Source organism: Rissa tridactyla, chromosome 2 (genome assembly GCF_028500815.1).
Source record: "Rissa tridactyla isolate bRisTri1 chromosome 2, bRisTri1.patW.cur.20221130, whole genome shotgun sequence".
Lineage (NCBI taxonomy): Eukaryota > Metazoa > Chordata > Aves > Charadriiformes > Laridae > Rissa > Rissa tridactyla.
Genome location: NC_071467.1, coordinates 153,107,274 through 153,132,095, shown reverse-complemented (window position 1 = coordinate 153,132,095; position 24,822 = coordinate 153,107,274). Strand labels below are relative to the sequence as shown.

Here is a 24,822-nt window from a genome sequence, read left to right as displayed (position 1 = left end):
CTAAACAAATTAGACCCGCTCCCTCCATAAGACAATATTTTACCCACAAATGCTGACAACCAAAATGCAGCTACTTCTGTCAGCCGCTTAACAGCTCAGCATTCAATACATTCTTGTCATGTACACACCCACGCACAAAACACCAAGTGGATAAAACAGAAAAAAAAAAAAAAACTGTGGGCAAAATGAGTCAATCCAACCCAGAAGCCGAGCAGACCCCTTTGTTTTCTTTGAAGTGATTCTTCATTCAGAAAAATACTACACTGGATTTAGCTATTGCACTGATGTCTGCAGAATAACAGTACAGCTCAGCAATTATGTTTGATAAGAATGGAAGGAAAACCCTGGAGAACCAAGTGGGAGACAATAGAGCTTGCATTCCTTATGACTGGATCAGTGCCTGCACAAAAACCTACAGTTATTCTTGCAAACAGAAAAATCCGTGGGAACTAACAATCAAAAAAAAACCCTAAGAAATGAAACCTGCACCTACTCACAATATACTTAGTTTAATCCCGTTTTTCCCAGGTCAAAACAGCTGAGGCTGTTTTAGACAGTCAAGAGAGAGCTCTGCCTAGACAGCCTAGAGATTTCTCTTTATAACGCTGCTCCCCACCCTGTTTAGATGGAGAAGAAACCAGCTATGACTCAAAGCTGTACCTTAAGAGGAAGCTGACTATTACATTCCTTATCGCCCACAACTCTAGGAGGTTGAAATAATTTTTCAAGAGACCATTTCCCCTGAGCTACGTGAAATTCTATTTGAAAAAATGCATCCATGCAGTCTTGTGTACACCTTCCTGTAAAGGCAGATCCTCTAGCTATCTGCCTCAAAGAAATTTGCAAACAGTTGCATGGTTTCAGCAAGGGAGTTTTGTATCACAGGGATGCAATTTTCTTAAGAAAGAAAATCACAATTATTTCAGCCTTTTTTTCTGGTACTGAAAAAAAAACAAAATTCCCGGCTCTGATAAATCAAAGGTTGGGCAGTGCTCAAGTTGTCTTGTAATAAACAAACTCAGATTCATTTAATGTTTCTGCACTAAGAGTAATACTGTGTTCAAAAGACCTTTCTGCTGCACCACACCAAGCACTCTGCTTTACAAATCTGAACTGCTATCAGATTCCTGTGGAAATTATACTGGTATCCAAAACTCGGTTATGTTTTTATTAGAGAAGTAGGTGCTTCCCAGCCTTGTCAAATGAGACAGTGACACAGCCATCAAGTAAGATAATTAAGACTCAATACCTCTTCAGTTGCTAGTTGTACATTCTCAGCAAACTCTCCGAGAGTAGCATTAAGTTGTGGGAAAAGGCATTAAAACTAACACCACACACGCCACATGACAGAAGGTAGTTTTTGATCTTGTGGTCAAGAAGTTCTTCGGAAAGAGTATTGAACCCAAAGCCTGGTTCACCTGAGAACTTCAGTAGTAAAACGGCGACAGAGGGAAGTCCCAGTACTCACACGAACCACAACAGCCACTGATACTGTGTTTCCTTAGGTACGTGATCGACAGCCACATCACAGACCTTTCACAAAAATCAACAGTTAGCTTGCATGCTTGCACTGTACAATTTCAGATTATGACACTTTTAGGAAAAGGGACAGATATATCATTTACACAAAGAATGAGACGTGAAGAAACTCAAAGGGACAGCTTTTCCAGCCACTGTTACTGAAGAAAACGCGTGGAGCTCAGTGTCTGATCCATTTGGTAATTCTCTGCAAACAGATTGTTTGGCCTTTGGACAAACAAAAAGTAGTCACAAAGTGAAGAGACAGACAAAATGCAGAAAGCAGTTTCCTCCCTCCCATCAAAATGTATCCTCAGGAACAAGATCAGTAACTGATTTCAGTAAGAACCCTAGGATTTGCCCTAAGAAGTTCAACACAATCATTATAAACTGATGTTTTCTCTGTCTGGTATCCAGAATGTGGGTGGCATTATAGAAGCATAGTCAGTTTTGCCTGGACTGTTAGGCAGCACAGCTCCTGAAATGTGTTAGTGTCACCTCCCAAGAACTTTGGCAGTTACGAACTCAGGCCCCAGTCAAATTTCATTTTTCTTCCATGAAAAGTAAAAAGTAATGATGAATAGTTCCAGCCATTTTCACTTTTTCTGCCCTCAGAGAGGAGCACTAGCAAGCACAGGACTTGCATGCACAAATGCATGCTTGATGGACAGCAAGTCAAAAGAAAAATTCTCTTCTCATTCATAGCACATGTGCATCTAGTCTGGATTCCAACGCTGACATACATTCAGAAAAATGACACTTATGTAGAATAAAATGAGTCCTACAACTGATCTAAAACCTGAGAGGGCTATATTGACACTGTAAAGAGAAAAAAATAAACTGAAGGAAGACTTAGTGTGATTTGTTTTCCTTTATAATCTAAACTAATTTGTATATCCTAGCATATATCCAATCTATCACTTTAACCCTGTGATATGCTGCTTGAACAGAGACACAGGCTCCAGCAGTCCCATCTCATGTAAGTATTTTGGTACCCATCTCACGTAAGTATTTTGGTATTATTTCTCTGATAAACCCCAGTGGTACACTGAGTTTTCCTTCAAATCTTTGTTTAATCCCAGGGAAGACTCTCACAAGGTTTTCAATGTACATATCTCAAAACAACTCAGAAGTGGATTTATTGTTTTAAGTAGTAATTTTTGCAATAGCAATTTGACAACAGATGCTCGGCATTTGTGCAGACCTGCCTTTGCTCATTTTCAAAAAAATTGTTTCCTACACAACAAGATGAATCTTGGCTCTAATTTATCAACCATGCATCTTAAATCTTCTTATTCACCAACAAACTCACTCATTTTAACTTTAAAATACAGAAACGTGTGTTGCTAATTCTGTCAAAATTAATGCTATACCAAAGTGAATTCTGAGAATGAAAGAATAATACCTGATAAACTTTTATTTTTTCCTAGGCTTAGTCTAAATGAGCCAGGGTTTGCGCAGTTGACTTTTCTGAAGAAGGATACTTTTCCCTGGTGCAGATAAACAGATCAAATGGAATTTTCCAGAATGACCAAACACGACAAAAGCATTTGGATTTAGCTCCCGTTATTAACAAAGCACCCCTCCACACACAGGTTATTATTAAAAAAAACAAAAAACAAAACATTAAACAAATGTTTAAAAAGTATTAGCAAATAAATGACTGTAGATTACCTAGATGTGGAACAAACAAGGATTCCTCCTATCAAATTTCTAACTACAGTTAGGACCAGATACTATTGGGAAGATAAAGAGAAGTTTTTATTGGAGAGACATCCACCATGGGCCCAAGTTTCTTTCCACTTAAGTTTTCAAATCCCTTGCGAGTCAGGAGCAATGCCTACCTGTAACAGAAAACAGATTCTAGTGATAGAGCCACAACAAACAGTTTGCAATCTAGAGGCTGCAACATGGGCCTGCAGACTGTACTCACCATGTCCAACTTTCACAGAACCTTTAACCTTTGCTGACTTTAGCACTTAGGATGTATTTTCACAGTAAAACAGATGTTTCAACGTTACTTTACTTTTCTTCGAGACCTTAAAGCAGAGCCTGTGGGCCCAAAAAGCAGCCTGTTTCCTTTTTAAATCAACTGATGTGGCTGTGGAAAGTGAGAGATAATACCCCTTCTTAGAAATGATCTCACTTAGGTGCCTAGTGAGACTTTCAAAAGATTTGAGAAAGTCATTCTGTGTATTTCAAGTAATTTGGGAAAATTAAAGAAAACCAGATTTAAAAAAAAAAAAAAAAAGATATACCCTGCTCCAACAGTGTCAGAGAGAAGATTGGGTTAAGTGTGAATTCAGTTTAAATTAAGTGAAGTCTCAGTAACTTTAGTAATGGTACAATTCCATCCCTCCCCGCCTCCACACACACACACACTCCCCCCAGTAAACCAATTAAGTAGGAATTAAGCCTTTCTTCCTACCACATCAGTAAGGCAATGGCGCTGCTAGTTCCCGCAAGGCTCATGAATATTCTCTAACAGACTGTACTGGCCAACAATCAATTAGATCATTCCTGAATTAAAGAAATACCCAGAAGCAATTTTGCATAAGCACTATTTTCTTTCAAAGCACAATGGAAACTTAGTATGTACTACGTTTAACAGAAGCATAGTCTGGTTTAAGCATGGGTTTATTTTAAAAAAAACTTCAGCTCTCACCTATAGGCTATTCCAGAACCCTGTGAATCAGGAGATAGCTGCTCTTTATTGGAAAGCTTCTCTCTTTAAGTCACCTTTACTTCCTCTCCGTACTTTGCAGAAAGCGCGAAAAGAACTACACCATCAGCCATCACTATAAGCAACTACCCAGAATCCAGAACAGGAAGTATTCAGGATGCAAAACTGATTTTTGATATATAGACCTCTAATAAACCAAATATCCTACAGAATGTAGAAAATTTAAGGAAATAGCAGCCATATACAGACAACTTCTTTCAGGTATTTACAATATACTTAGCATCATGTCACGAGTTTAGGTATGCTTTTTGTCTTTGTCCTCTTCCAGATACTCATGGGTTTTAAAGCATCTCAAATAACCACATGTTTAAAGGAAATCAGACACTACACAGGTTAAACAACATGGTTCTATTAAAAACTATCTTTTACCATGGCACTCAGTGACAGCAATACAATCCTTTTTTTCCACAAAGCAACTAATATAAAAATATGCCATAAAATCATCTGTAGACTAGTACACTAGTACATATATGTAATCATAACATTCTTTTATAAACTCTTTCCTGAGATACCTTGGGTTGTTTGATGTTCTTGTATTACCGGATGCATTATCTTTATGAATAATCTAAAACAATTGTAAAATATTTTGTATGTGCAGGACACTCAGTAACATGTAAAAAGTAGTATGTAAATATATGGCAAAGAAACAGCTCTTAGAAATTATGCGCTTTTTTACTTTGTTACATTTTTTTAACATTGGCTCCTTGGGAGATGGAGGGGAGGAGCATGAAAAACCTGAAATTAGAGCTATGAATTGATGAAAAGAAGAAAAGCATTTCAGGAATGTTAGAAGTTGGAATATAATATAAATGACACAAAGAGAAAGCCATAATTCACGTTGGCTATGTATTGCCTTATAAAGCAACTGGACATATTTTAGTCAGTTCACAGTATAAATATTTTTACTAATCTGTTTTGGAAGAGCAAATGTCTTTTAGGGTTTCAAGCTCCTCTATAAGTTTCTTGTTCTGAACTTCTAGCACTGCAACACGACTCTCCAGACATTTTATGTATTCTTTCTTCCGACGTCGACATTCTTTAGCAGCTTCCCTGCAAAAAGCAGAAGTAAAAAGTGCAAACAAAAAAGCCATTTGCATGCCATTAGAAAGCTCAGCAGAGTATGGAGACTATGACAGAATTCCAAATTTTGGAATATCTCCCAAATCAGTCTTAAAACACTAAGCAAAACTGGGTTCCACAAGGGCCTCAAGTGTCTCTTTCTCAATTTCATATGGCAATCTGTAGAATTGCTTCCTCTCATGCCTTGATTAAAGTTCATAACAAACAAGGTCCAAATGAAAGACAGTTATTCTGCTTTATGACAATAAAGATCTTTGAGGGCCTTGAGTTCCTCAATGAGAGTCTTGTTTTGGTTTTCAAGCACAGCCACACGATTTTCAAGACATTTGACATATTCTTTCTTCTTTCTGCGACATTCTCTGGCAGCTTCCCTGGAACCAATACAAGGCAAATGACTACAAGAACAGCCACAATATGGCAAAGACTCGATAAATGAAATTACCTGCAGTCCCTGGGTTCCACAATAACAATAACAACCACCACCAACTGTTGGATTGCACAAACAGAACAGCAGATAGCAGCCATAAACAATAACGTGATTGAAATACAATTCAAAACAACCAGAACTTGAAACAAATTCAGCATCAACAAATACAAAGATGGAATTAATACACAGAGGAACTGAGAAAACAGTGAGTAAATGGTAATGTATTGACTTGAGCCGTACTAAACACTAAGACTGAAAGCAGCATTTCTTCTTCCAGTCACACTCCATTTTGTGTGTATTATCTTCAGGAGTATTATCTTCTGCAATAAAATTTTAAAACCAAACCCAAAGAATTTACTTTAAAAAAAATACAAGCATAACACTAATCTTTTCAGCTAAAAAGCTAGATGCCAAGCTTACAACTTGATGTAATTTTTTTACCTTAATGTAACAATCCACAGTAAAATTTAAGTCCAAACAAATAAAATTTCTTAGCATTTCAGTGTTGTCCACCTGGGCACGTTTCCGCCACATACATCTGTGGGTTTTTTTGTTGCTGGCAAATGGCAGTCTGGAGCCATTCTCATAGCTCTGCTCAGAATTCTGTATTCTCAGAATACTGAAGCTAAACAGTTTGGGTAGTAATTTCAGAAGCATGTGACTGAACAAGCATTCAATTCCAGGAGAAGTTTTAGAAGCACTGTGAGTCCACTCCTTTAACATGACAAATTGTGAGAGTGTAACTTTCCAGCAAGTTATGTGAGAGACAGCATAGTCACTAGTTTTAAAACTGAAGAGAGGAGAAACAAAAGGAGGCATAACAATGCAGCAATCCTTGTGAGTAATTTAAAATAAAGGACAGGCATGAGAGCAAAGCAATACCATGAATTTAATCATAAAGCAAGCGGCTATTCAATGTACTAGAGATCTACATAGCAGACTATTTCTTCCATTAATCTAACTGCTATTGATAGCAGTTGAAAAACACTTTTGGCGCATTGAAAGAAAGGAAGAGTCCTCTATGTATAGCAAGAAGAATGCACAGAGAAAGACTGGCATTTACAGCATACAGTCAGGTCCATGCCAACTAATCAAAAAAAATATACAGCCACCTTGCACAATATGCCTCAGAAAATGACAGGGGCACTGCACAATAACTTATCCCAGTAGCCAAGTATTTAGGAAAGCCTGTAATTATCATTCCATCCTAGAATAAGTCCTCTTCACAGCATCATTAATGGACAGCTGCTAATGAGATCCTCAGATATTTTCCTAACCAATTCTTTGCTGGGATGTTTCAAGATGTACAAATCCATACTGGTCATTTTACTGCCACTGGGGGGGGGGGGGGGGGCGGGGAAGTAAAAAATTATCCAACAATAAGTATACCTCCAGATCATCATAAAAATTATCAGAAAGGGACAATAGTAATACTGATTTCTGAATTACCGTCATATTTTACAACTAAAAATCCATGGTGGCAAGGTCAACTCTAACTTTCCAGAGTTGACAGCCAATACTCAATGATGAGCTATGAAGATGTGGGATGACTGACAAAGAATTTCTTGCCTTCCTTTCATCAATCACAGGCACTGCTCATGACCTTAAGAAGAAAACTTCATTAGAATGTTTTGGGGTTTTGGGGTTTTTTTTGTGTTTTGTGTTCTTTTTTAAACACTGACTATTAATTGTTATGTAGTCTTACCTATTTTTCATAAGTCTCAGCTCTCTCTTGCGTGTTGCCTCTTCTGCCAGTTGCTGAGGGCTATGCAAAGTTCCCGGTGAAGCTGCCATTACCACTCCCTGAGGTAAGGTAGTACTGGGAGTTCGAATCTGGTAAGCTGGCATGTCTCCAGTGGCAGCTGTATAAAAGAATCGTATTTTAAACTTTATGGCAAAAAAAACCCAAACTACTATGCAGAAGTCTCTCTGGAAATAACAGATTTCTGTTGATGAGTTATCCAGGATCCCCGCTACATAAAATATTTCACAGGCCTGCAATGTCACAACTATATTTGTTATCTTACCAGCTTTTATTTCCACATTGTAAAATAAGTTATCTAAATTGCTCTAGCCTGTGGCCCCACTAGCCAGTCAGACGGAAGCCTGTGAAAGCTTCCACATGGCTCTTTTCAGACAAAACTAACTGAGAAACACTGTCACAGCATCCATACTTATTTCCCGTTTGCACCACCCCACGAAAAGATGGTTCTGCTGTTGCAGCCACTGAAAGGTTTATATGCTACCCCTGTCCTCTAACAGAGGCTTCAGGAGTCAAATTCCTTCAGAAGTCAACTTTCTCCTCCTTCTTTGTGATAGCAACAGCACCAGCCTTACTGCCTCTCCTCCCTTTACAGCAGCAGTTTGGCAACCCTTGGATAACCAGTCAGAGCTGCTGTTGCCAAAATGAAAAGGAATAGACAAGTGCTCATGGTGAACAGCAGTATGTTCCTTGAGCAAGAGGACCACAAATAGGATGCTGCAGTATTGGCAGGCAAGAGGAGGTAGTGGCAGTTGCACAGGAAGGGGTGTAGCTACATAGTAAATTGGAGTGCAAAAGTTCAGATTCAGATCCTGAGTCTACCAATTTTGAGCTCTCCCCAACCTAACCACAGATCTGAAATCGACATGTTGCCTGGAACCAATACCTTTCCGATAGTCTCACCTCCTTTCTGTATTTCTGAGGTACTTTGTTCCTACGTGATGTACCCCAACTTTAAAACATCATGAAAATCCTAAGTACTTCTGTCTTGTCTGACACGGGGTGGGGGGGGAAATCAAACAAAAAATGTATCCCTCTTCAAATTATAAGCAAGTATTTACCTATTTATTTCCATAAATATTTTATATTATCATAGAACAAAACTTCAATTTTTGTCATTACAGTAACTGAATATAAATGATGACATTTCAGGGGCTGTTATGTTATGTTTAAAGCAATTCAAATAATGGAAAAACTTAACCTGGAAAAATAAAATGTAGACAGAAATACTGTGGAGGCTGACAAGTAGAGCAGTAAAGAGACATCAGCCAACTACAGGGGGAATAAACCAAATCAAAACCAAAACCTAAACATAATTAAAAAATTACTATTATTTTTATTAAGTTCATACAGGCGCTTCACTAACTAAATACAAAAAATAGAATCAAGCTGTGTTTAGAATACAATTCTACAGCCATGTCCTGAAATCATTATCAGCTTAAACACTTTGCACCTCCCCCTTCTCTGAGTCCTGCGGGTAAAAGTGTTTGTGGAATTACAAGATGAACTGGACCAGTGAACTGACCTAGGTTAGGGATAATCCCCTGGGGATCAGGGAGGGAGAGAGAAATCAGCCGAGGCCAGCCCTGTGAGCACTAACAGGCACCCACCGTGAACACAGGGTTTGGTTTTCTTTTATATCTACAACAGAATTACTTAACCTTTTAAGTTCTCCACATCTGTTAGCAGCCCCAGTTATGTCAATTGGATGATACTTCAGCCCACCATTTATAAAAATGGAATTTTAGAAACTCTTCAGGCTCACCTTTATGCTAGCCACATTACATATATTATATAGACTCTATGGTAGGAGCTACCTTTTTCTATCTCTCAACACTAGGTAAAAAAGAGATGTTATCTTAGTTTGCATTAGCTACAGTGAATTAAAAATCCAAGTGAATCATTTTATAAATCAAGTCATGTGGAAAGACCCATAACCAAGGTCACCTCAGCCTGAAAAGACCAACTATTTTGTTGTCTTTGTTTGATTTACACTCAGATGTTAGCTAACAGGACTTACTGCTGCTGTTAAGAGGACTCAGTGTGATAATGTACCTGCAACATGGCTTAACAAAAGTGAGTCCCTATCTCAGCTGGGATCAGCAAACACCACTGTAAGTAACAACATGTTGCGTGAATGGTTTGACCAGGTTCCAGTAGTGTCTGTCCCTGCCAAACAGTTGGCTCGCTTATAAACCTACTGGCCTGGTAACAGAGATAAATAACCATTTTGGTTGTATAGACCTTGTAAACCCAGACACCACAGTTTACAAAAAAAGAAAAAGAAAAAAGCCTAGTATTGACAATGTATCTTTTAGCTGTACAGTAATATGTGCTTTACGATACATTATTGCAAATCAATTGTTTCAAAGTCAGCAAAATTTTTGTATAGTATCCAAAAAAGACATCGGGAAAGATGAAACAGGCTTTAAGCAGGGAGGATTAAATACCCTTGAAAAAAATCATAGTGTAAGTCTAATAATGTATCTACATATTACCGAGAAGTGTCCCTTCCATTTCAGCACCTAAGACAAAAATCCCACACATCTTGATCCAGCCTGACAAACTTCTGTGGACGCTTCTAATGAAACCCCATGGAGGTTTAAAGTCATTCCTAAGATATCGGAAGTAGGACTGAGACTGTTAACAAAGCAACAAACCTGGAGATAGTGTATTTCCCTAACATATTGCCTCAGGTAATTTTTTTTTTTTCTCCTTAAAATTGCAAGGGACTAAAAAGCCACTGAAAATCTAAAGCTCTGAGTTGAGACCTACAAAAAGGAAATTATTAGCAGGAAGACAAACAAACTAAAAACCAACCTAAAAACCAAACCACATTCAGAAGAGTACAACTAATCTTGTAAATTAAGCTCTGACAAATGAAAAAAAAAAAAAAAAAAAAAAAAACACCAAAAAAACCCCCCAAACCTTCTATCAGTAGGTTCTTGGAAAAAGTAACTTGCTGAACACTAGAGAGCATCCCTGCACTTGAGTTCTTTCAGTGACTATCCAGGAGAAAAAAAGCCTGATGTATTATGTATGATGAAAAAAAGCCTATGTATTACTATGGCTATTCTCCCCTTCTGTGAGTCATAATGATGGGACTAGATTATCAAAGGGTTTTTAACTTCACCACTAAACTGGCTAAACAAGGCATGAATCATTATTCCTTTGAGCACAAAAGAAAAAGAAAAAAAAAGGAAACCGTGGACTCGTACAAGATACTTATCTTTGGATTAATGAAACAATATGTAATGAAGCAATGAGCAGCAGCACGTAGGTACTGGCTGCGAACTGGTTAACATTACAGATCTGCCGGAGGCAATTGACGAAGCAGAAAGGAACTGACTAAATCGCAGCATGACTTGGAGCTGACGTCAATGTGTATCTTGTTTGGAGTTTAACTTTTCCAGTTCCCTACTGCAACACGATTCCAGGAAATCTAATGACGTCAGCCTTTTGAACTCAATTAGCTGAGGAACAGACCATTTTAACAGCGGAGGAGAAAACAAGCAGGCATTACAATACTTAAAATTATTGCTTTCAAATTTGTTTGCATTCAGTATTTTCTTTACTAATAAAAGCATAGGCTTTGTTTACACTACTGAAACAATGCACACCTTTCTTTTACAGCTATGCTTAAGCCTATTTTAGCTACCAAATCTGACTGCTAAACAAAAAAGCAGTGTCATTTTTACAAAATAGAACAATTATAAACATAGTAACATATATGACTATGTCCACAATGAAGAAGGATTTAAGAGTGTGGATTTTTTAGCAAAATCCTGCATCAGAAAGTAAAGATTAGTTATCTGAATCAATCTGTGCAAGAATTCATGCACTAACAGTGATTTCCCCCCCTCTCAAAATGAAACTGTTAAAATTGCTCTGAAATCCTACACTGACTAGATATAACCAGAAGCTATTTGTACCAGGTTTGAAAGACAAAAAAGTTACGGCAACAGGTTCAAAAGAAAATGTTACAAATACCAAGTAAGCACTGCTAAATACCCAAAAATGTCATGTAAAAGACTAAGAAAATTTTTACCTGTTTCATCTCCTGTTACAGCCATGATCAGCTTCTGCACACACGATTCTCCTGTTCCTCTACCAGAGCTCAGCATGAACTGTTCCAAACTAGCAAGCATGGGCAGGATTACAAGCAAGAGCACTGACATCACAATGACCTCACTTGCTTACCACTGTCATTAATATGCTCTGTCACTGGAACAGCTCACTGAAACTGCAGCCTGAAGAACTCCTTTTCCAGTAACCCCTTTTTTTCCTTCCTCTTCCATATTTCTATAAGCCTAGCTTTGTTCTTTTTCCCTGAATTATTCATAAAGCTACAGAAAGCACTCACCACTAAGCTGGCTGCAAAGCAAGACCTGAAAATTCACAGCAGCACTGACTGACAGAAATTAAAACGTGTCTCTAGAATTAATGAATGAATCAGAATGATAAAGTCATAACTGGATAGAAAATAGTGAAATTTTAAAAAGGCATGCAATTGTTTTGATTGGAGCAGTTCCACTAAGAGGCAAAGAACTGTCGGACCCATGTGCGAGACAGGAAAGCTTAATAAGCTATAACAAATAGGTAAACGAAAGGCTAAAGCTCCTTGCAGAGGGGGGGAACCCACAACTCATTTCATTTCCGTTTAAAGCTTCGGAAAAGATTGAAGAAAGCTCCAAAGTAAGTCAACCTAAAGCTAGTGATTTCAGATGCTGTAACAGGCAGAACAGTAACTCTGGATAGGGGCTACCTCTCCTCAGTTCCCTCCTTTTTCAAAATAAATCCAACAGATCTGGTTGACTTAGTTTTAAAAAATAAAAAATTATCTCAGCTCTAACAGAGTTACTCCTTATTTACATCCATTTAAATGAAATTAGTTTCAGACCAGTCCAGGCATTGGTCGGTATATACGGCATAGCAAGCTTCTAAGGCTTTTGTCTGTAATAAACAAATTCAGACCGGTATTCATCAACTGTGAAACTATACCAAGGACGGCAATAATGGAAGCATCAATGCAAAAAAGGAGCACCCTGTGATTACAGAACCACTTCAGAACCATATGAACAGAAGATCAGAACTGAAGCACGCAAGAAATTCAAGCCACAGATCTCAAATATCACTGTTCATATCACTGATCATATTATGAAAACACACATAGATCCAAACAGAATGATTTTTAATACAAGTTTTCTACACTCACTTTCACTAATATTTAAACACTTCCTAGCTAGCAAAAAAACCCTTAGCCTGTATTAGGAAAATGTCAGGACATCAGAACCGCCTCTTATTTTACCTATGAATGTAAACTTGTAGCAAATGAAATATCACCCAGTTGGATCAACACCTTTGGTGTTTTTATACTATAAACCCTTTTCCACATCACAGGTTATCAGAAAATATCAAGCACAGGGGTTTTGTGATGCCATCCACTACTACATGACATCTAGAAAAAATGTAAATATATATGCTATCTGAAAGATTCTGAGACAGTTCTATCTGCCCTAGGACCAATATTTGGTGTTGTGTTGTGTTTGGTTTTGTTTTCTTTCTTTTACTTCTGTGATTATTACAAATAAAGTTTATATGCTGTCTGCCTAACCTAAATCATTATAAAAATATACGTAAGTGGAAAGATTACCAAGCAGAATGTTGCTTTTCTATGATAATCTGTGCTATCACTATATTAGGTGACCAGTAAACTACAAAACTGTCATTAAATGTCATTAAATGAAAAATGTTCATAAGCTATATTCCTACAGACTTTCTAGCATAGGCAAGATGACCTGTAATAAGGACATACTAGAGACTTGTATATCCAACTAATTCCATTGTCTCACTCCATCCCCAAATAACTCAGGTTTGTTGATGATATGCAATTATTACCATAGAGATCTGTATTACTGTAAACATCCTCAGGTGCTTTCATACTCTTCGTATATACTCTTTTTTAATTAAGGTTTGTTGTTCGGGGTTTTTAAGATTTTCCAGTATCAATAGCATGTATAATAAGTTGAAACCTTTTATCTTCTCATCATCTCTGAGTTCATGCTCACTTACTATTCCCTTTATATTTTTCCCTGTATATGTTATGAAGCATTTCTCTTCTGTGTCAACAGCTATGAGCATCACTAAAGCACTGGACTTTGTTTGGGCCAAAGGAACAGAGAATTCCAGGAAGTCAACTTCTCTGTGCATGGACAGAGAATGAATCAATTTAGTTAAAAGCATCTAGAAGCTTCCAGAAACAGCATATAGCAGGTATTTGGTAACTGTCTCCAAATCAGTTTTGAATGTTTTCATCACAGGCAAGACACTTAATGGGCTATACCATCAAGTAGTCGTGCCCAGCACTTAGACTGAACAGGTAGGTTAGAGGACAGCCCTGCCAGAGGACAATCCTGAAATGGAGAGTCTGTAAAGGAAGGCCAGACAAATAAAATTCCCAAGGATTGAAATGCTGCCATATACGATCCCTAAGTTCTGTGCTTCTTCACAGACTTGGGGAGGTTTTAGGAAACAACTGAGGAGCTACTCTCTCTGCCCTCCTCCCTGCTGAAGCTCTGAAGAATCAAAGCAATACATACAAAATACTACAGTCAATCTGGAGAGACAGAGAAGTCCTCTAATTTAAGGGATGTGTACGCACGTGTATAGAAAATATATTAGACTTGTACTCAGAAAACATGCACTACCAGAGTGGGAAATCTGTCTGGGGGACAGCCAAAATTGGTTCTTAAGGCTTTGCTAAAAGTGTATTCATAATAATATTTAGGGAAGTTACAACAATACTCTCTGCATGACAAAACCTAATATTTTGGTTTAGGCTTTTTCATATTATAATCTTAGAACTTCCTTGAAATGCTTCTGAAGAGTCTTGGAAAGACAATGTATTTCAGCAAAGAATTAACCAGAGGCAATGGAAAAATTCAAATTAGGTATCATTACTCAGCATTGTCTCAACAAGTTCAGATATCTACAAGCTATTAGCTTTATTTACATCCTGGGCTTCCTTTATAGCAAAGGGAGAAAAATAGCCACTTAAAGACAGAACTTATTTCAAACACCCATATTAGGGCAAAAAAAGCACCTCAATCTGGACTTCACCAACTATCTCAGATCTGTATCTATTTGTCTCTACATTTAGTCAGTGACTCTCATCTACTCCATGAATACATATTTAAAGTCTTCCTAGCTCTTCTGGTTGTTTATTTCAGATAGCTGTCTCGGCTTAAGAAAGCATTCATACAGACCTCCCTCCCTACTTCTCTGTAATGACTGAAAAAAAAAAAAATAGGGAAAATAAATTCCCTATATCCTTCGTGGCAGCCATTAATTTAGTGTCTCTATACAGAAATCTCTTCCCCATTTTCAAGGGTTTTCCTCGGCATAACCCAAATCCCAATGCTACTTTCCCTGGTATCAATAAGAATCCAAGTTACCTTTGGTTCTCAATCTGCCTCAGCATTTCCAAAATGCTAGGAACTGTAGAAGGAAACAATCCTACATAAACTACAGCAAGGTTCAAGAATTCACTACTTACAGTTCAATTCACATGTGTGCATTTTATAGGACCTACAAAATGTTCTTCTGTGAGAAAACTAGCTTCAGTAAAGGATCTCCTTTCTAATAACTCCAAGAGTCATAAATTGCAAGATAATTCTGCCCTAAACATATCCGAAGAACTTCAGAACTTGTGTTTTATTAAGATCGATTGACTGCTGAAAGAAACAAGTTAGTTTCATATATTAAATGAGATGTAGCCTCACCTCATCTAACAGCACCTTCACTGCAATGAAACATATCTCTCAAAGTCTAGACAAGAGAATTCAAAGCAGAAAGTGTTTTTGTACCATTATTTCCTCCTTGTAACTTTTTTAATGAAAAGAAGTAGCTGCTTTACTGAGCAGAAAAACCGTGTCTCCTTCTAAGACTGTCTTTCATCTTGTTATGCATAAATATTTTATTTGATAGTGCAATAATGTCAACACAATATAAAAAGCCTTTTAAGAAAAGTTGTTTTATATGAAAAAACTGAAATGCAGTAGACTAATAAAATATACCTTGAACAACAACTTGGCTTCCAGGAACAAAAAACTGTTGTGTGCCATCAGGTGATTGTCCCGCATATTGCACAATAGTAGCACCTGGCTGAGGAGCTCCTGAATTTGTCATTGTTAATGTCTGTAGTCCGTGGACACCATCAGAGGATGGATTAGAAATCTGGATTGTACCACCTTGAGTTATAGTAACTAAACATAAAAAGAAAAAGAAAAGTTAGGCAATAGAAAGAGATATAACACATATTAAAAACCACATCTCCCTTTTTAAAATAACACGCAAGCTCCACAAGGTAATAAGGGAGGAAAAAAAAGAAATAAAAAATGAGCAAGTTGTTGTTTCAGTCTGGCCTCTAAAGCAGAAAGTGCCCCATTTTGGGGCAGGGTGGAAGAGAGAGAAGCAAGAATAATAAATCATTGCCTCTATTCTTCATGAGATCCACAAGAGTAGGTTACCAGCAGCACACAAGCTTCCCAGCCAGATTTGTCACCTCTACCTCCCAGAGAAGTTATACACAGCCAAATTCTGCCTCTCACAGTTAGCACCAAAAATGGTATGTCTATGTGGTACGGTGCTCTGATGGTGTAAAAACAGCCAGTTTGGGTTCCTGAGCAGTAAAACATCAGCACAGAATCATACAAAGTTCTTGGCTCCACAGTGAGCCTGGGTAAACAACTATGTCACAGATGTCCTGCAATTATTCATTCAGATCACAACCCAGTACTTTCTAAACAAGAGTGAATTAACTCCAGTAACTCTCTCCCTTACAGGACTGATTCCTGCCACATTCCCAGAACAACACACTGTCCCCCACTCTATTCACTGTCCTGATCTCAACCACTGCACACACTTTTGCTATGCTGGAGGTCTACTGGAAATTGGGCCTTCAATGAAGACTGAAGGACTTTCCTGGACAGTCCGTGGAGTTGCACATCATGCAGACGGATGGATGTAAGTGGCATCTTCTCTTCTAGCTAGGACTGAATATGGTGCCAATACCATTCTCTGAGTATAATCAACAGCTCTAATCCAGAAAAATCAGATCTTTCCCTCCCTTCCAAAACTGGAAAAAGCAACTAAAATTGGTCTTTCCAAAAAGATTTCTTAATTCACCAATTATTAAAAACCTGTCCTAAGACAGCAAGCAACCCAAACAGATGGCAAAAGAACAAGTAATTTTCATTTCCCCTGCATCGCTTCAGACAGAACATCATAATATGCACAAGTAGGCAAAGCTGGGGTCGGTTGATTCACACACTCCAACTGAACAAACAACTCTTGCATGGTTAGACCACCACTACAGGTGAGGCAAACCAATTTTTTTTCAGTATTCAATAACCAACATGACAGAACTACAGCCAACAGAGTAGGTTTGTAGTCAGACACTGCCTTATGCAAAACTATTCATTCCCCTTACAGAAAGATGACACATGTGTTGATGGAGGTAACTAGGAAAGACATTTTATCTAACTGGTCATGCCTGTCAGACTGTCTGCTTCCATAAGCCAAAGCCAATAAGCTCTGAGGAAAAACACATTTGGGAACCATAGCAACATACCATTTTGGCTGGTAAAAAGTAAGCAGAGAACAGCCATCGCTGCTGCTAATAGAAAAAAAATATATATTTTTTTTAATTCAAGTTCTTCCAAAAATAGTCATCCCAGACGTCCATAGAGTCAAAATTATCTTTTCAACTAAACTGCCTTTTCTATGCAGGAATAGTGAGAACAGTAGAGAAAATATGGAATCAGCAAATGTAGTAAAATCTCTGTTTTAAACCAGGGCACAGTACAGATGGCTGAAGTGACACTGCCAAGACCAGTTCTTCATTGCCGTGGACACTGTACAAGCTTAATTCATGAACTGCTGGATGCCTGCACAAGAGAACCCACACGAACAATGCTGTCCAAGAAGAGAAGACTACTCAGATACAGTAACAACAAGCACAAGAAAAGACCTATTGGCAGGGAACGTAAAGATAAAACAGATACATGTAGTGACGTTCTGCATCATATACAGACTGAAATCAACGCAGGAGATGCTGCATTCCCACACAGCGTTCCTGGTTTTAGCTGACAGCAGTTCCTGAGGATCACAAGCAGCCAACCAGATGGCTGCTCAGAAATGCTGCAGATCTGTGTCTTATATGTGTAAGGACTAGAAGTAAACAGTCAAGCTCTCTTCAGTAAATTCCAAATTAACACCCCCTCCACTACCTTGCTAACACTTGGATTCAACTTGAAATCTAACTTTTCTGGCAAACAATAACTTTAAGGGTAATGCCCAAAAATCCTAAGAAAGATTTTGATGTAATTTTTCCTAACTGGAATTAGAGAGAACACACAGACTTCACTCCAGAAAAGGATGTGTGATATTTTAACTTACAAAGTTTAACTTAAAAAAATAATGAAATTAATGAACTAATAAATTGTGTAAGAAAAAACATTTCCAAGAAGACAAAGCTCTCAAAACAGAGTTTTTGAGGCATTTGAGCCAGAATCAGGAGAGTCTATGAAGGCTAACATTGCATCCTGAAGCAATGCCTCATTACGGCTGAAACTTATTTAACAAGTTAAATTATCTTAAATATACAGCACATGTTTAAGGCTACAAATATAACTTTTTCAAAGAAAAGGCAGCATAAACCAGAATTATTCTATACCTTATGCCTGGCTCATGTAAAAGCCAAGTTTAAATTATGATAAATGAGTTTTAATTAAAGTTTTGTGGACTCTGTTAATTCAAGCACATTGTTGGTGATGCTCTCTGTTGGACTTTTCAGAAGTAAATATTTGATTGAACAAGAAAGCAAAACCTGTGAATTTAATTATTCTTTTAAATGCTTCCCTTCAAATTAAAACATCCTCAATTAAGAGGTAAGAACCACCTCCTGCAAGACATTGCTAGTAAAAGTACAATTCTGGTGTCCTAGTGGAATCTACAATTAAGAAGTCTAAACTCCAAATTTCTTAGAAATCCAAAAGGTTTGAAGGCTTATTAGAACACAATACAGACACTACAGCACTTCTTGTTATGCCTTGAAGCTGCAAATATACATGCATACATATATATATAAAAAACTAAACCTAAGCCAAACCAAAAATATAATTCAAAAATTAAAGAAAATAAATTATTTTGGTCAAGGATACCTGACAGATTTTGTACTGAATAAATGTCACTTAGCATGACCACAAATCCACAGAAAAGAGCAGTTCAGATGCTGGACATCACGAAGCAGACATTTATTTATGTCTATACCTTACAGAAAAGGTAAGAAAAGCAGCTTAGGAGCCCAGGCAAAATTTCTTTCTATGCCGAAGGGGTAGATAATATTATAGGCAAATTCTGTTTTCTCAGAGTTCATAACTAAACTAAAGTTGCATAAATTAAAAATAACTGAAGAATTCTAAGGGTGACTAGAATACCACTAGTACTCTATCCTCTTTTATATGCTATCACAATGTTTTAATAGACTTCCTCTGTTCTCTTGTTTCAGGAAAAAAACCCACAACATCTCTTTTGCAATTTTCCTGTCATGTCAAAGGAAAATTAACTGCATTTCACATGAAAAGACATGAAAAAAATAACTGTAGGAGTGAAGCTTTATCCAATACATAATTGAAGAAAGAGTTGTTAGAAAGTTATCCCTTAGATGATATATGATTAAGTCCAAAGAAATTATAGGGAGTGAATTATGTGACATTTTAAACATAAATGCAGGAATTTAAAAAAAAATAAAATAAATCTATAGAACAGAACTGTGAATCTAACTTTTAACTTGCATTTGGCTTTAGTGTCAAATGTTGGAGACCACGATTTAGGCTAATTCTGCAGTTAAAGTGTTTGTACTTGGCAATTGGAGAGAAAGACACATAGTTCTTTTAAGAAAGAAAATTCAAAGTTAAGAAATAATTTCGTACTCCAACCTTACACTTTAAAAAAGTCAAACTCACTAATTGTCATTTCATGTAATGAATAGCACTAATACATAGCAAATCACAGTAATTTGAAACTGCAATGATTTACAACACTGAACATTCATGTAAAAGTGTTAACATTTTTCATTTCACCTGAGCCTCACCTCTACATTTTTGATGAATAGGAGCTCTAAGGAGGACTAAATCTAGAACCAACAAACATTACAAGAAACAGACTAAAAGTCTATAACACCCATGTTAAGAAAAATTAAATATAAAAATTGTTATTATTTAGAAATACAGAAGCTCTCATTCTTCTTCACCAAAATCCAATATCTCTACTTCATTATGGAACTCTTAGAAACAAAGTTGTTCCTAGAAATGTTCTGCAACATCACATAGTATCTCTGCAAACATACTGTATTGCCCTGTGTTAGTATGATACAGGCTGGTTGGCATGGCCATCGCAGAAATTCCAGAAGGTGCTCCTTCATCATCTGACTTTTCTTCTTCTTCAATCTTCGGTACTGCAGGAGCATCTGATGAGAGTTCATTCAAAATTTTTCTAAAAGAGAATATAAATAATTTTATATATGTGAAAATCCATATACATGAGAAAACTAAGTCACTGGCTTTTATCAGACAGTTCTGCTGTAATACATAAGCTGCCTTTAAAAACCAGCAAAACCAAACTAAGAAGTCCTTACCGGTATGAAGGCCTTCTTGAAAGTATTTCCCTACGTTTTTGAGAATCAATTATCCCTTCTGATTCTGCAGATTCATCTGCAATCGATGCTACCTGTAATAGCAAAAGTTTCTGAAATTCATAACTTCATAAAAAAATGAAGACGGCAACAGAGTAAAAGATCATTTTTAAAAATTCCTTCCATGTTTGCATACAGGAAGTTTGTGCATTTATTTACCACTAATGATGTGATTTTGGACTTTACAAAGCAAATCACAAATTATGAGATTAGCAACACAAAGCCGCTTAGATGACATCTTCCATTTGAAAAAGAAAAAATCAAAATAATCCAGGTTACTTTTTTTGTGAATGACACCAAGAAAAAGTACTGAAGACAGAAGATTAAACATGAAATTAAACATTTAAAATACAGAATACTGCACTAATGCATCTTATATAACAGTACAAAAGCCTCTTCAAAAACACACCAAAGCTATTTAGAAAATAAGTTTATTTAAATATACACATTCATTACACTTACCAACACATGTTCACAAATACAAATACATTGCTTAGCAATACTGTGCAAGTTTTAGAAACTCTTGACAGATCCACAATGTCTCATTTTCTCAGGCCTTTATTAGTAGTCTTTTCATAGGCTCTCTCTTAAAATTACCGAAGATGACATTAAGGCCTGGAACTGAATGACACTCTTTACCAGCAGCTATCCTATTACACAGAACTGAAAATGATTATTGAACAAGGAACATACACTATTTCTTCATTCATTTAACTACTCAGAACTATTGGTGTGTAAGATTTCCAAACTGAAACAATGCAGTAAAGTTAGTGTGGAAAACAACTTTTCATTTGAAGACAGACCAGACTGGAGCTTCAGACTAAGCGCTGTGTTAAGCTAACACTGAACAAATATGAGTTAAGTAACTAGAAGGCTCAAATGTTCAACCTGGGTGCAGTGGAGGCTTCCCTGCAGCTCAGGGAAGACAAGGAAGACCTCTACAACCAATGTGGCTGCCAGGCCTGAGTGCTCAGTACTAGAAACAAAACCTGCACGACCCCAACAAACTGGCTAGAAGGTTCTGGAAATTTATGGGACTGGGTTACCCCAAATCAAACTTATAAAACTACACCTTGAAAGAACTGCAGGTTACTGCAGAATTAAATTGTCTCTTCACTTGTGAATTTTATTAAGTTCCAGTTGTGTTTAGAAATATTTAATGTAGCCTCATTTTGCTAAGTAATATGTAGGAACTATCATTAAAACTCTACACCAGCCTAACCAAAAAAAAAAAGACCACCTAGAAATAATGAGAGGTACTTCCGCATGTCTACAAATACATAGCCCCAAACCAGACTTCAGAGCTGACTGGCAGAGATACAAGAGCTTCAAGAAGTTTGTATTCATCCTTTTGCAGGATGGACTAAATGCTGACCAGCAGAGATCTCCTAAAAGGCATTTTTCTCTGGTAACCTACACGATCTGCTCATGGATCAACCTTCAAGCCTCTGGCATAAACCTTCAAAACTAAGGCAATATTACACAGCCAAGAGTCTGGGCATCGTGTCTCAAAACAGAACTCTTATTCTGCGAGGGTGGGATGGGGGATGTGGGGGAATAAAAATCTATTTGGCTCAGGCCAAACAGCAGGGAAATAAGACCTTAGTGCCTTTAAACCTTCCCATTCCACTAAGGGTTACCAATAGCCACCCCTAGTTTGTGAAGAGGGCCAAAGAAGTCAGGAACAGTCATACTTTGGGAAGAAGGTAAGGAAATCAAATGACGATTTAAGTATTTTAATGTGAAGAGGACACCTTCTACAAGATATCTCAAAAGTTCTAATTTTCATCAAGACAGAGATAAATTTAATGTTTCAACTTGTTGTAATAGCAAGCAACCACATTCACAATGCTAACCAATGGAAACCACTGTAATTTCTTCCTGGGCATCATTCAGACTTCAACTTTACCACACCGCCCTGCATTTGAACAAATTTAACTTCGAGCTCGTGTTAAGTCTGCCAATAACTGATACATTACAGGGAGCAAGTAGAAAAGTCAAAAAACAATCTGAACTTCAAACCTTCCTACAAGTAAAATAACATTAACAAAACAGTAAGGCACATGATATAGCTAAGCATTTTTTTCATCCCAAAAGGAACAGCATTACAAGGGAAAATGTTGAACACCTTCCAGATTAAAGCTGCAGGTGTTTAAGGGAGAGGTCATGCAAGCTTTAACATCAACCTTCAGCATATTTATTTTTTTTTTTTAATATTAGAGTAAACTGATATCATTTCCCGAGTTCCCTACTGTCTGGCAGAGATAGGATATCAAGTTAAAGCCAAATGATCTGAAGGAAATGCCAGGTGGCAGGATAAAGTACTTAAGAGGATCGCAGAAGGGCTGAACAATCTCTGTAATGGACTCTTTTACAGGACCTTCAAGCCCTTCTTGTAGAATCACCTTATTTGCCATTAGCATGCTCATATAAAAACAAAGCAAAACCCTGGAACTAACTAAATATTGATCAGGGACAACCTTCCTATCTCTACTCCTTTGGGAAAGGGAAGACAGCCAGAGTTCATTCAATACAACAAATAGTCAACTTCCACTCCTCTAAGAAGACACAGAAGCAGCTGGCAAGAGATTCCACACAAATTCTTCCTTCTGAGCTTTGCAGTAAGTTCTCTATTTTTGCATGTATGTCCTGACTACCGCTTGAAGAAAAGCAGTCACAGAAACTGTGAATGACTGTAATATGCTTATCTGATAAAGTTCACTCTGGCAAATTACAGTTAGAAAGAATACCATTGAAAAAAGTATTTATTTTGAATAGTCTGATTTGACTTCAAGTTTGACTAAACCTAGGAGTCTTGCCATCTTCTTCTGTGCCTGTTTCAACAGTGATCTAGAACTTCGAAACCTTACCAGGTCCCATCATCTACACCTACTGCTTACAAAAAAAATATTCAGTATCTGGCCACAGTTTTATTCTTTTCCTCTAATCTCTAAGATAAATCATACTTATATATGCCTTTTTATTTATTATACTTGAAAGGTACTAAGAAGTCTCAAACATTAAAGGTGGCTTCTCAAGAAGATTGACAATGCGTGTCTTTTCCTTAACATGTTGCAATGACTGCACGTAAAACTGTTCATACATAACAGGTATACCGCCTCTCACCAGAGATACAAATTCAATTTGCAAAAGGCAATTCAGTTGACATTTTACAATCAGATTTTAAGAAAACTAGAGCAAAGGCATTCCTAGCTACAAGAAAAACATCAATGGGAGGCCAAGTAATTTTCAAAGCACTGCAAGTTCATCGTCTCTAGTCTTTTTCACTATTTAAAAGCTCTAAAAACTCTTAAGCATTTTGCACCAGTCCCTGTTTTCTAACATCAGCAATTTTAAACATGTGAAGATTTGCCAAATAAATGTTTATTTTGAGGCTGCCCTTATTTTTGATCTTTACATATCCACACCCACAAAAAGCAATACCAGATGCTCTAACAGGGCCTGCTAAAAACAAGGGCTCATTTGACTATAATATGTTTACTTCCATTACATCCAGATGCTTTCCAAAAATACAGTACAAGATACTTGCAAATTTATGAGTTCACAGTCTCATTAGAAACATGATGTTCATAGAATTTAACAAAACAGAAAAAACTGCAAGATACACTAAAGTAAGGCCACGTTATTACACAAATTTGCTGTTGCGCAAGGTTCAGGGTTCCAAGACACAATCACTTAAAAGATAAACAGGAAGCACTAAGGAATCGCTACACAATGCTAGTAGAGCTGCTACTGGTTGGCAGTTTGCCACCTTCTCCCCTGCTGTTTCTCACACCATATAAGCACATCTTACAGCACTGGTAAGAATGAAGAGAAACTGAAGATGGGGTTGGGGGGCAAGAGTTATGAGGCACCAAATATTCATGAAAATGTAACAATAAAAGAGCTAACCTGAATAGCTTGCATGTGTGGTGACTGAATGACTGAGGGCTGTGTGGCTTGAATGACACCCTGGACATGAACAGTTTGACCAGAAGGCAACTGCACTAGAGTTACAGCTGGAGATCCTCTTCCAGCACTTGATGCAGCTACAGAAACCTGCAAAAATTACAATCATCGTGTTTAAGTAACATGCCTTAAAACTTCAGCAAATGCTTTTAGAAGTGATACTAAAACAAACTGGTTTTGATGCTATATCTAAAATAGCTTCTATGTATCTAATTATCAAATGCAAAAATTAAGTTTACTAGTAGAAGGTTGGTGCGTATCTTTTCCATTGGTATGGAAAGTTTAAAACTGTCCCCTAAAAAAATGCTATTTTTTTTTTTTTACAGTTTTCTTACTATAGACTTCAGACTTCATGTTTTCTTTTCAATTAAAAACAACTCTAAGCTATCACACGCTACATCTGCTGTCGCTAGCATGAAGGTTAGGAAAAACCTCAAGAAATATAACAAAAAATATCAACAGTAACTGAAGTGGTATGTTGCTGCAACAACATACAGGGCAGAATGTTCTTAGTCAGGAAAAAAAAAATAATAATCCAGAAATGCTTTGGTTTTGCTTTGTTTGTTAGG

General features: G+C 37.2%; 1 protein-coding gene across 16 annotated transcripts in view; it reads right to left on the bottom strand.

Annotated features, from left to right (window-relative positions):
* Nucleotides 1-2,617: 2,617 nt before the first annotated feature.
* The window catches only part of CREM (cAMP responsive element modulator), a 35,510-nt gene continuing 13,305 nt past the window's right edge, over nt 2,618-24,822 (bottom strand). For 2 of the 16 annotated variants that reach the window (XM_054189834.1, XM_054189830.1), the window contains 7 exons: nt 24,197-24,343; nt 20,228-20,319; nt 19,940-20,085; nt 17,162-17,206; nt 15,606-15,794; nt 7,474-7,630; nt 5,170-5,712 (listed from right to left, as the gene is read on the bottom strand). In XM_054189834.1, the coding sequence (XP_054045809.1) occupies nt 5,568-5,712; nt 7,474-7,630; nt 15,606-15,794; nt 17,162-17,206; nt 19,940-20,085; nt 20,228-20,319; nt 24,197-24,343 (921 nt within the window). In that variant the 3' untranslated portion in view covers nt 5,170-5,567. The other 14 variants (XM_054189838.1, XM_054189831.1, XM_054189837.1 and 11 more) reach the window with 14 other exon arrangements.